This window comes from Catharus ustulatus, chromosome 18 (assembly GCF_009819885.2).
Source record: "Catharus ustulatus isolate bCatUst1 chromosome 18, bCatUst1.pri.v2, whole genome shotgun sequence".
NCBI lineage: Eukaryota > Metazoa > Chordata > Aves > Passeriformes > Turdidae > Catharus > Catharus ustulatus.
The window spans coordinates 2486591-2499946 of NC_046238.1; the positions used below are offsets into that span (position 1 = coordinate 2486591).

At 45.2% G+C, this 13356-nt stretch overlaps 1 protein-coding gene across 5 annotated transcripts in view; it reads left to right on the forward strand.

The window, feature by feature from the left end:
• PITPNM2 (phosphatidylinositol transfer protein membrane associated 2) overlaps window positions 1-13356 on the forward strand; it is a 123849-nt gene that overhangs the window by 75459 nt on the left and 35034 nt on the right. For all 5 annotated transcript variants that reach the window (XM_033076125.2, XM_033076120.2, XM_033076122.2 and 2 more), the window contains exons 4-8: window positions 432-646; window positions 1842-1963; window positions 3234-3467; window positions 9367-9690; window positions 12484-12579. In XM_033076125.2, the coding sequence (XP_032932016.1) occupies window positions 432-646; window positions 1842-1963; window positions 3234-3467; window positions 9367-9690; window positions 12484-12579 (991 nt within the window). The remainder of the gene's footprint in view (window positions 1-431; window positions 647-1841; window positions 1964-3233; window positions 3468-9366; window positions 9691-12483; window positions 12580-13356) is intronic.

Consider the following 13356-nt stretch of genomic DNA (forward strand, 5'->3'; position numbering starts at 1 on the left):
TTCCTGGTGTCCAGCCTGGGATGCTCTGCACCAGGAGTGTGTGTGATTCTTCACTCTGGTTGGACAAACTCCCCTTGGCTGTGTTGTCTGCTGGTGCAAAAGGTTTTTGTGCTCTTGGGTGGTTCAGAGCCGGAGCCAAGGGTTGGGATGGGATTGTTACCTGTTCCAGGAACAGGAATTGAGGTGTCATTACATCTCCATCCAAACTGAATGGAAATATTTTCAGGGTCCCAAATAAATCAAATGTTTGTGTTGGCCAGATGAGTCTCTAAATTTTGCCTTTATAAACTCTAGGTTTGGTTTAGTGCTGGGGTCAAAAGGAGTCCTGGAAACCATCCCCAGTGTCCAGGTGCTTTGAGAGCCCAGTCTGTGTCCAATACCCTGGCAAATGAACATTTTTGTGATGTGTTTGTGATGTATTTTCCTTTCAGAAAAAGAGCAGAGAGGAGACATGTGGGGAGGGCAGTGGAGTGGAGATCCTGGAGAACAGGCCCTATGTGGATGGCCCAGGGGGCAGTGGGCAGTACACTCACAAGGTTTATCACATTGGGATGCACATCCCCAGCTGGTTCCGCTCCATCCTGCCCAAGGCAGCTCTGCGCGTCGAGGAGGAATCCTGGAACGCTTATCCTTACACAAGGACAAGGTAAAACTGGGCAAAACTCCACACCTCTTCTCTGGTGAAGGCTTGGTGTCACTCTGGCAGTGGCATTTCCCTCTCCTGTAATCCTTCAGAGTCCTAAAATTCCTGTGCAGTGCTGGATCTCAGGGGTTTGCCTGGGATGACTGCACTCCTACCTGAGAATTTGTGGCTCCTCACTGTAAAATGTGGAGCTGTTTTGTCTGTCAGAGCTTGGAGAATTGTGAATGGTTTTTATTTAGTCTTGTATCCTGCACTGTTCTGCTTAACAGATCTCTGCAAGCTCAGGGAAATTATAAATGTGCATGGTGCTGGGACAGATGTCATGCTGAATCCTGTCAGGGAAGACAGGATGCATTTGTACACGGGAAAGAAAAATCTTAATAAATAAATAAATAACCACAGCACTTCTTTTCTGGGAATTGTCTGTCATTTAACTAGAAAATAACAAACCTACATCCTATGGTTTTCACCCTGATAAGGGAAGAGAGCCAGAGGCTCTGTGGAGCCCTCTGGGACCTCCTTATTTCATCTGATTTTGTCAGGGAGGACTTCACATACCCTGGAATAAATAACCTTTGTGCCAGTTACTCTGGTTTAGAGCATTTGCTCTTTTTCAGATTTACAAATCTGATATTCTTGTCATCTTGCACAGTAAAAAGGCTTTAATAGGTATTTTGGTTTTTATGAAAAATCTAGAAAAATTTCATGGTTCTGTTTTAGCTGGTCTCTGCAAGCAACATCAATCCTGGGAAGGTGGGGAGTTGGTGTTTGCATATGGGCTGTTACCAGTGACTGAATATAATGGAACTGCCTGACTTTTAAGTGATTAAAGTTCACTTCCAGTCAGTTTTTATCTCTTCTCTTGAAATGCCTATGAGTCAATCAGTTGGCCAGGAAACCTGTGCTGAACAGAACTAGTTCCTATTTTATTCTGCTGCAGGTTCCAGGCAGGAGTTTTGCTTTTCTCCTTGCACAGGTGCATTTCCAGGGTGTCCTTGCATTAGTATGTGTGTCACAAATTTTTAATATACTGGGCCCAGAATTTATCTCCTTGCTGAAAACTGGTGAGCTCCTGTCTTAAGAAGTTATTAAAGAACAATCTCTGGTTGATATTTTAAGTGTATCTGAAGGAAAACATGAGTGAAGGCTGGTGGGATTTGGGGCTGATTTACTCTAAGCTGTGTTGTTCTGGCTCCAGGTACACGTGTCCTTTTGTGGAGAAGTTCTCTATTGATATTGAGACATACTACAAAACTGACCCAGGAGACCACAACAACGTGTTCAACCTTTCTGCTGCAGAAAAAAGACAAACCATTTTAGGTGAATGGCCTTTTTCTTCTACTTTTTTCTTTTTTGTCTTTTATTTTTTTGGTAAGTCCATCTGTCTTTCCATCCTCCCTAAAAACACACCTGCAGCCCTGTCAGTGTCACTGGAGCTTACAACAAGTAGGGTGAGGATACCAGAATTCTCTTCCAGGCTTGATGTAAATCCCATGGAAATAATTTGAATCCCCCATCTGTAAATTTAAGCTTTTCCATCTTGTTTAGGCAGCTCCCAAGAGGAGTGAGACATCTAATGAATTTGGGGATAATAAGAAGAAATAGAAGAGGAAAAAATAGCTGTATAATTGTGAAACTATTGCTGTTTATTTGTGTGGCTCCTTCACGTATATGAAAAAGACTCCTAGCTGCACTTTGGAAGCATGAAGGTTCCTTCTCCTTTTAGTCCTGCCCTCATGCAGGTTAACACTCACTTCACAGCTGTCTTTAGAAGGTAGAGTTAATGTAAAGAATGAATGAGAAAAGGCAGAATATTTCAGAAAAGTACTCTTGTGTTTCACTTCAGCTGTCCTCATTCCTGGGCCTGTCTGAGCAGTGAGTCCCACCAGTGCACTGAGAGGTGTCACAGAGCTGTCACTTCTTGGGAGATGTGATCCTGCCCTTCAATCCAAACTTCAGATGTTTCTACTGAGCTCTGGGGGTTGCAGGTTTTTAAAATACATTCATTCACTCCCAGTGCAGTTCCCACTTCTCCATTGCTGGATTGTTAATTAGGACTTTAGTTAAGCTTTCTGCTTTGCACAGTACATCTGGTCTAACAGTAGCAGATGAGGAGTTGCCAGTCCCTCCTCTGATGGACCCAAAGATGAGATGTTCCATGAGTGATTCCATTCCACAGCAGGGCAGGTGTATTTAACTGCCTTGGCTGAGACAGCTGCAGTGCTGGGAGTGATATTAGAAAAGCTGGAAGGTGAAATGTGCAACAGATCTGTGTGGAGCTGGAAAGGCAGAGTGTGCAGAGCTGCCAGAGTGCTGTGGATCTGCAGTTACTGTGGGCAAAAACATCTATTTGGAGCAAAGCCTCTGTTTGCTGGAACTGTGTGTGCTCGTTCCTCTGGCAGAGCTGATCTCTGCCCAGCAGCAGTGTATAAACAATTTAAATATCAGTTGTTTAAGTGTAAGTAAAAAGAAACTAAATTGCTGTAATGCTTCTGGTACTTACTAAAACAGAAATAACTCATGTAAAATGACGTTTTCTTGGTTTGCTCAGGAAAAGGCAACATCTAACTATTTTTTTCTCTTTCTATAGATCCTATTGATATTGTTAAAGATCCTATCCCTCCCCATGAGTACAAAGCTGAGGAAGATCCAAAGCTGTATAAATCAGTGAAGACTAGAAGAGGGCCCCTCTCAGAAGATTGGATTCAAGAGTATAAGAACAACCCTGGGAAATACCCCATCATGTGTGCATATAAACTGTGTAAAGTGGAGTTCAGATACTGGGGGATGCAGTCAAAAATCGAGCGCTTTATCCACGATGTTGGTGAGCATTTATGGTCTTGCAGAGTTCACCCCTTAATGTTTGCACTGAATTGAAACATGAAGGTGAGGGCTATGCAATGCATCACATCCCAGGATATGTCTGTGAAGAGATTCTCAGATCTGATGATTCTGTGGATCAGCTCAGAAAAAAATCCTGTTATTCTATCACTTATACCACTCTGTGGTATGTACCAATCCAAACCATGCATACCCACTGAAAAGGTTTCAATCCTGTGTAGGCAGGATCTTGCATTCTCCTTTTTAGTTATTTTTTTAAAAGATGAACTTGCCAGATCATTTTTAAACTCTTCTTTATTGTGACCAAAATCCATCCTGAAGGGCTGCCTAAAGAAATAAGCTTCACTTCATTGTCCTGCATGGTTCCAGAAAACCACTCCCTGGAGCATCCCTAGTTTATTCCTGCCTTGTGACAGGGCTGGGTCTCTGTGTGGCTCTGAGTTGTGAGTAAATGTCCTTCTTTGATGGATGCATCATTCTTAGGTCAGGGCTTTTAAGGAGGAATTGGATGTGTCTGGGAGTAACTAAGTGGAGACAGTACAGGTGGTGGCAGTGCTGGCAGTAATTTGCTCTTTGCAGAAAATCTATAAAACACATGATGCAGTTTCTGAGCCTTGCCACAAATGACGAGTGGAAAACTGAAATTGTGTTTTAGAGGAGCATTCCCATCTGAAAGGGCAGAGCTCTGGCTGTCCTCTGGCAAAGAAAATGCCAAAAAAAGGCTGTGTAGAGGATGCTACCACCTTCCTGTGCACTGTAAACTCCTGCATGACCTCTACAGCTCTGCTTTTGATGTGCAAGTCTTCATGAAGTGCTTGATTCTAGCATAAGTAATTTTCAAGCTCTTTGCAGTCACACTGTGCTCCTGAGAGGCAATGTGAAAAACACTGATAGAGCAGTGGAGGATAGTGTGCACCTCTCTGAATGGTCACAGGTGGTTTTCTTCCAGCTCCTCTGCTTTTCTTTAGGCAGGGATGGAAGTTTTTTCTGCTGTAGACTTTGATACAAGTGCCTCTCTGCACTGAACTCCCTTGGCATTTCGGTGACACGGGTTAATTTAGTGTATGCTGGAAAACACGGAGGCAGAATAACAACTCCATTGTATGTGTTAAATGAAAAAGGAGCACATGACTCTTCCAGTTGTTCAGAGGTGTTTGGCATAGATTAACTTGGTCCCTTAGAAACATAGCTTTTGTATTCTGTGAAAGATTGCCTGCCATTTCCCTCTTGATTGAGGCTTTGCAGAGAGCAGAGCCAGCTCATTGTCTGCCTTTCAAAAGCTTTTCCAGCCTGTTATAAAGATGGCAAATAGTGTTTTTCAAAGTGGTTAAGATGCATAAAATCAGGAAAGTCTTTTAGGCAAGACAAAGTAGAGTGAATGAAAAGTGAAAGTAAAAGCTTGGGGTATCTGCAGGAGCTGTGTGGTCTCCCCCTTCCCTGGATAGCCGTGGGGAAGCCATGAGTGGGCAAAGTGCCACAGCATTTGCACCAAAGCCAGCAGTGTAGGAGGATGATTAAGTTGGAAAGGTGTGGTTACAACAGGACTGACCAGGTTCAGATGCAGATCCCCATGTGGGGCTTTCAGCTGGTGGCCAAAAGCAGATGGAGACCTTTGTGCAGTGGTGGTGAGTCAAGCTCCCAGGAGCCAGAGATGTTGTGGTGGGTCAACCCCTTCTTCCTTGGCATTTTCCTCCTGGTTCCTCTGTTCCCAACTTGAGCAAATTTATTTCTTGGGGAATTAGCTCACCCTGTTGAGGGTCACCAAGCCAGCAAGGAAACAAACAGCAGGATCCAAACTCTGCCCAATGGGGAGCAATGCTTAGTGGAGCAAACTAAAATTAGAGAATGGGTTGGAAAAAGAGCAGGTCTGAGGTAAGTGATGGATGGCTTGTGTGATGTGGAAGGGCTGCTGAGCACAGAGGGAGGAACTCTGGGGGACGGTGTTGAAACGTTCTCACTCGTACTGAGTGCAGCAGCCATTCTTTCCCATGACTAATTGGACAGTTACTCAGTGCTTTGACAACCTGAGACACAGACTAAAATTGTGATTGTGGGCTATTAGTCTACTTGGCTGTAATATTTGTATGCTTTTTTACTCCTTTCCCATAGATCTTAAGTTTAATTGGACTGGCACTGCATAATGTTCTGCTCCCACTTGCTTCCTAATGGTGCATGTGGGCTCGGAGTCTTTTGTTGTTAAACAAGTGTGTTGACTGTGTATGGGTTATTAATTATATACTGTGGCAAAGTGTGTTCCATCCCAGTAACTGGAGCTTTGTCTAAGCCACTGTGTCCTAGGCTAAATATGCCCAAATTGCTGCACAGTGGTGAAGTGGTTTTTGAAAGCTCTTTTGCAGAACTTTGCCTTCACTAAAGCACTCAGATGACTCAGTTCATCCACTGCCCACTGGATCCCAAAGGTAGAGTTTTGTCTTTCCAAGGGGAGGCAGGTTGCTGTTGGTGTGATGTGACCACAGCCTTTTCTTTGTGAGGGTTCTGAGCAAGGGAGGGCAGGGAAGCAAACAGGTGTAACTGCAGATGGATTGGTTGGATTGACTGACAAGTTATGGGATCTCTTGGGACTGTCAGGAAATAGTGTTACACATGGATTATACAGGCATCCTGTATTTGCTGTAAGGAAATTGTGAAAGTGCATTATAAAATTATTTGGGCAGTTGCTTCTGGGTACAGAGTTAATGGATATCTGAACAGTTGCTTCATTTGGATATTTGAGGGTATTTGGGGCAGAATTTGTTGGTGGGTTTTCTAATTTATTTCCACTGAGTTCCTGTTCAATTTACTATTTTCATTTCATGTTGAAGAACGAGCCCAGAACTACAGACCAAAACTTTTTAAATTTACATGAAGCCTCCTCTCTGCCCTGACTTGTCTAATGGTCATTTACACTCCTTGTATATGAGTCCAGCACCACAAATCATTTACAGGAGTCACCACCTCATGGGTTCAACCAGCCTCTGAGTTGTTGAGGTGGTGAGCTAGAAACCAAATGATTTAAATGTTTGCACCCTGCTCAGCTCTTCACAGATGATCTTTCTGCACAGCACAGTGGGAAATGTTGCAATAATTAAATCAACACATGATGACGGGTGCTCTGAACTCAGCCTGCACATTTGTGCGTGTGTGATGTTATTGTTTGTTTGGTTTTTTAAACAAAGTGTTGCACTCTGGAGAAATGTTGTTCTGCTTAAGAGCTGATAACCAACTGGTACTGACATCTTTCTCAAAAAACCTCTTCCCATTTTTTCTGGGTGACTTCAGTGAGGTGCCTGATGAGGCTGGGGGTTTTCCTCTGATTCTGGGCAAGAAGGCTCAGATAAGCTTGGGGCATGTTGGTGGAGGGGGAAAACCTGCTGGCAAGGCAAACTTCCAACTGTGCTGCAGCTGGGACTGTGTGTGACAAGGACTTCTCTGGCTGAGCAGGACACATTTACACCTTCTCTCCTTCCAGGGAGAAAAAGGAAAGCCAGATTCCCTCAGCACTCCCCTGATGGGCATCTGCTCTAAAGAGAGCTTTTTCCAATTATGTTCTTTCCTGGGTCTGGTGTCTCCCCTCCTTTTCACTTTCCAATAAAAAACTTGCTTTTCTCTGCGATTTTGATACAAAAATGCTTTGAGATTTGGTTGGGGTTTTTTTTCACTGCACAGGGAGAGCAGCAGTGTCTGGACAGGGGAGGTCAGTGATTTGTAGCTGGATCCTGGCTCCCTGGAGCTGTGTGAGACACTTGTGTTCCCTGGGTCTCTGCTGGGAGGCTGCAGGCTGGGCAGGAATTCAGTGCCCACTGCTGTGCACAGAGGAGCCCCTCAAGTTCTCTTCCCTAGCACTGAAACCTTTTCTGCAAGGCATGACTTTTATTTTTCCATTTCTTTTGTACCCTCACAACCTCATTCTCTCCCAGGTTTTCTCCTTGTGTTTAAGAAAGAGAGATGCAGCACTGCTGGCACATCCCAGGTGAAGGCCAAATGCTGGGAAAGTAATCTGTTTTTTGGACTTCTTAACTAAGCTGGAGGGGTAGAGGCACAGCAGCTGTGAAGCCCTGCAGTGCCATCCTATTTTCAAAGCAGCAAAGCTTTAAGGAAGGGTGGTTTGGGATATCTAATCAAAGGGATGTGAGCAGGGCACATGGGGAGGTCTGTGGGTAGGCAGGAAGCAGTGCAGGTGATTTTTAAGATCTAAGAAGGCAGAGAGGAACTTCAAGAGACTTTTTTTACCCCCAAGTGGTTTTCATGTTCCCTGTGATGTTAGTCCATTAAAACACAGATATGTGGTCGGTGGCATCTGTGACTACACAGAGAATTTCTGAGGAGTTGGGGCACTGATACATCAAGGCTGGATTCAGGAGCAGGAGTGGAGCCTGCTGAGCCCTTGAACGGGGGAAGCCGTGAGATAAAAGCAACATTCACTTCTGTTCTGATCACGATCTGTTTTCAAGGTGTTCCAAGCAAGGTAGAAGTGGACCTGGAAGTCCAAAGGATGGTGAGGTGTTGGGGACAGCAAGAGAAATGTTTTCTTGGCTTTCAGTGTGGGTGTGATGCGAATTTAATCTTGTTTTTTAAGCTCTGTTGGTTGTCAATCATAACAGGAGGTGAAGAGGCTAAAACATTCTCCTGTAGTTCTGCAAAAAGTAATCTGGCAGGGGAAATAACTCTGACTCTCGACTCAGGTTGAATGAATTAAGGTGCTGAAGGCTGTCATTCTGCCCCCAGAAGGTCACACTCTGCTGGCTCAAACTTGCCTCTCCCTTCCAAAAGTCAGTTCAGCAAAATGCATCAAATATTGATAGATTTAATCTGACTGTGTAAATGAAGTTCAGGTTGAGCTGGTCCATGGCATTAGCTGCTGATCTCAGTGGCCATTTCCTCCTGACAGCCTGGCTGGGGATGACTGGTGGCATTAAGGACTGACCAAAGACAAGAACAGACAATAAAGCATCATTACTGCTGTGTGATCCCATCAGGAATAAATAGCAGTTTGGAGTTTTGAACTGTTGTGAATTTTTAGGGAATAATATTGGTGAAAATCCTGAGTGTGTGATGATGTTAGTGAGTGAGTCTAAATCTTGAGGAGAGTATCTGTTGCCTGGTCAGGTGCATTGTGTGTTGATACTGAGGCTGTTCTTCCTTTCAGATGTATGATATGTTGAAATATTTTAAATTGGCTTTACCCACTCCATTTTTCTCCTGCAGCAGAAGACAGATGGTATCTGCAAAATAAAGCATCTTTATTCCCTCCCTTACTTTGCTTTCTATCCCTTTATCTCAGAAGCTCCCATTTGTGATGCTGTTTTACTGATACATAGAAACCAGGTGCAGAAAAGGGGTTTCCAAGGAAAGGAAAGGTGTGGAATGTGCTTCTGTAATGTAACAACTGGGGAGGGCTGTGGAGGATTCATCAAGGAATCAAGGAATTACTTGAAACTCTCCAGGATTAAGAAGAAAAAAAATCTGTTGCTGTTGTTTTTTTGTTTTGTTTTGTTTTAAACTCCTGGTAATGTATTTCACTTTGAAGATGAGATCCAAATGTTAAAACTTCCTAGAACTTCAGGGAGTTGAAACTGTGGTCTGTGTCTGGCTCCTCCTTGGTGAAACAAGCAGCCAAAATCTTCCATCCAGAGTTAGGAAATGCCTTTCCAAGTTAAAAGCAGTGACAGAAGAATGGCTGATTTCAGTGCACAGGAGGAATTGAGGAGATAAAGTGCATGAGGCGACCAGTGTGTCACTCTGGCTGTGTGAAGGTCCTGCACTGCAGCACTGTGGTTGGATGTCACTGTGGTGTCCCTGCCATGCTGTGGGAGGCTTTGGGAGGGGCACATGTTGCTTGCTGCAGTTTGTGCTCTGGTGACAGGGACGTTCTGGCTTTGCAGGCCTGCGGAAGGTGATGGTCCGGGCCCACCGGCAGGCCTGGTGCTGGCAGGACGAGTGGTACGGGCTCACCATCGAGGACATCCGGCAGCTGGAGAAGGAGGCCCAGCTGATGCTGGCCCAGAAGATGGCCCAGTTCTGTGGGGAGAATGACCCAGAGCAGCACAGTGTCAAGGACACTCCTGGGGAGAAGGACGTGGAGCCCAGCACGGGCTCACCCGCAGACACCGAGGACGCCTCTGCGAACAGCGACGCGGCCTCGGGCAGGTCGCTCACCAAGCAATGGTCCACCTCCTCCAAATCCTCACGGTCCTCAAAGAGAGGAGGTAAGATGCTGCTGAAGATTTGCTCTCCTGAACTCATGGAGGTTGGGCTTTTGGGAGGTTGGACCAGTGGCCAGTGCCTTTGGGACAATGTGTGTTAGTCCTGTGGGTCCTGTTAGCTCAGAGACCTTCTCTGCTGGTTCTGCAGGCTCAGTCTTCTCTGGTGATTTGTTTTGGGTTCTAATCATCTCATAACTCTGACTCAGTGTCCTGTGGCAGAGTTGTTGCCAATGTCAAAAGCATGGAATCCATAAAAACACCATAGAGGAGCAGGCAGGATCTGGTTGGCAGCACTGGGGCTCAAAAGACAGCCAGCAGCACAGAGTTAGTCCTTGTTACCCAGGTGGCTTTCCAAGGCCCTTCCATAGTGTTCCCTCCTGGATGTCTGCTTCTCTTTGATACCTGTGTCCCAGCAGGTACCTGTGCTCCTTGGCCAGGGTTCTGTGCCACATGTACCTGCCATTTCAGGAGGGGTGTTTGGCTCCATGGGGCTGCACACAGTGAAACGTCTGCTGCTGGGGAGAATCAAGGCAGGCACCACAAAGGTGTGTGGGGGCTGCTGCCTTCCCCTGGTGATGATGTGCAGTAACTGTTTGGAGACAAAATCTCACCCTGGGATTATGTGGGACTGTACATTCCCTTTTAAACACCATTCAGGAAGTTTTAGGATTTTGATGTTAAAGCTCTGCTGTGGATTCCCTGTAAGGACTCAGCTTTGAGTCTTGGATTTTGTTACTCACCTCTCCCTTGGGACTCACCTTGTTTTGCTGTACTGCCCTTCTTTGGACCATTCTGTACAAAGAGGTGAATCCCTGCTGAGTTACAGCCACAAGGTTCAAACCTTCAGCAATTCCCTCTCTGTTTAGCCAAGTGCTGCTGGTAGTGGGGAAATAGCAGCTCTCACTGCAAGAGGGGAAAAAAATAATGAAAACCCCAAGGGGCAGCATTTCTTCCAGTGATGGTGGAAGGGAACATCTGGGTGAGTGAAGCTTCTCCATCTATCATATGCACTAAATATCGGGAGTTGAGTCTCCATTTTTATTTCCCACTCCATCACTGATTTCATGGCGGGGTGAATGAGAGAGGAGCAGTAGTTTTACCTTGCGATGACTCACTCGAGTGAGCCCCAGGGAAGAACCTACCAGATGCTTCATAAATCACTGCATAAAGATAAAAATACTGGCTACTTTGCCTGCACCAGGATTTTATCTTGATGCACCCATCTTCCATTATGCTCTCTGCACAAACCCCTCTTCCACTGCTGACATGTTCACTGGGAGCTGGAGTTTTCAGACCTCTCACTTGAAGGTTTTCACTAGGAGCAAAGCATGAATTTCTTTTCAACTGCAGAATGTCTCAGCTTTTACAGGGAAAAGTAATGAAAGAAATTAATTGTGATGTGCTGGGAAGTACGTCACACAGATATTTTAATCCTCCTTCATGCTGGCAGCACATTACCATATGGAAGCAAGGAGGGCTGTCGCGACGCACCACCACCTCCAGCTGAAAAAAATGCCTTTTCTCCAAAAGATTTTCTTTTTCTCCACCAGAGTGAAACCTCTGGTGATGGCAGGACCCTTGTCACCCTCCCATATGTTATTAGGTGCTCTATTTTTAGCAACTATTATGCGAGTGCCTTGACGTCACTCCAGCGTGAATTTGCTCTGCCTCCGCCACCTCCTCGCTGGCTGCTCCCGAGGGGTGGGCACTGGGCTGCTGGGGGTGCTGAGCTGCAATTACATGACTCTGCACAGGGTCTCCATCCTCGTTCCATGTGACTGCCAGGTGGGAGATTAGAACAATTTTACTTTTATATTCAACTCTGTTGGAACAATAGCACAAAACGGGCTCGTGTGGCTGTCACAGTAACCGGAGCCTTTCTTGTATATGCTAAATGAGAACTTGTCAGTCTCCTCAGGTTTTTGCTGGGTTAGGTGGCTGCTGTGAGTGCTTTGTGTGCTCTGGGTGACAGGCACGAGCAGACAAACCCTCTCTCCAGTCATTCTCTGGCCAGCGCTCCCTTCAGCAGGCGGCTGTTCTGAGACAACTTCAGCCAAGAAGAGCTCAGGCTGGATGGTTGCTAAATTATATCTGAAAAAAAAGAAAAGCAGAATCCATAATGTGTTTATATTTAGCTCAGAGAACTCTGGAGGGGAAAGTGAAAGGGAGCAGGCAGGTGTGAGAGCAGGAGGGCAAACTGCACTAAAAGGACTTGGGGGTTTCTCCTTGCTCTGTCAGGACCGCCGCTCCCTTTGAAGTTGTCGGACAGCATGTTGTTTAAATCATTCAAGTTTAAAGTTTAAATAGATCTCTAATCCAATTTGTGTGGAAGCAATTTCCTTCCAGAAAACAGATTATTCCTCTCCAGACTGCTCTGCTCAGCTACCCACCCGAAAGTTAGCAAAGCAGAAGCATGGGTTGTGTGCTGATGAGAGGCACAGAGAGAGCTTCCAATCAGCCTGCTTCCTTCCTAATTGCAAACTTTAAAACCCAGCTGATTTTGCACGTCCTACTAACAATTATAAATAGCTGCCATTCAAAATAGCAGAAGAGTGATCCAAGCAGCTTTGCTTTAATGTAGCATCTTGCTGGCAGGTTCTACCAACAGTAAACAAACAGGATCTGTAAAGCGGTACACTGACATCACACCAGCATCATCGGGGTTTTGTGTTTTTTAATATTGCAGCAGTGAATTTTCTTAGAGAGCACATGATTCTTCCTCCAGCAAAGATCATGTTGGGAACTCTCCGTCTTGTCGATGTCGCGTTTCGCATAAAGCTTTTTTGTTTTTTCCAGCAAGTCCCTCGCGCCATAGTATCTCCGAGTGGAGGATGCAGAGCATTGCCAGGGATTCAGATGACAGCTCAGATGATGAATTCTTTGATGCACATGGTATGTGGAGCCTAAATCACCATCCTTCCTTCCCTGAAATGGTGGGGTAAGAGAACGGAAGGCATGAAGGGCGGGGGGTGAGCAGGGAAGGAAACGAGACTTTTTTGCTTTGAAGTCTTTTCCTTTCTAACCACGACGTGCAGCTTTGGTGCAGCATCACCCAGCAGACTCTTACATTAATGCAGCACCATTTCAGGTGCAGTCTGAGCTGATTGAGGGGATCTTGAGCAGTCTTAGCCCCAGGGGCTGTATTTTATTTGGTGCAAATGAATGTGCGTGAAATCCAGCACTACTAACTGGGCTGTGGGTGTGTCCTAATGATTCACTGTGACTGATTATTTTTCTAATTTGTTTTTTAATCAGTAAGAGGTATGATTAATTGTATTGTCTGGGCCTGAAGAGACCCAAATTTGCCTTTATTAACTCCTCATTCTCCCATTCCAAGAAATGCAGCAAGGTACTTCAGGTGCCAAAATCAATCAGTGTTGATTCCAGAATTCTCAAAGTAATTTTGATTATCTGTATTAGGAGAACACTGTTAGATTTTTTTCCTCTGTACATGTGTGTGTGAAGAAGCTTTTTTCCACTGCATTCATTTTATATATTGTACTTAATGCAAATTGAAGCTTGAAGGGCTCCATCTCTATTGACAACAGATGGACTCTCCTCCCAGCTGGTCTGATGGAAGTGAGAGGTGCAATATTTACTGGTAGAGCTGGGAAATGCAGTTGTTAAAAGATGACACCCCAGTTTTGCAAGGCAGAATTTTGCTGATGC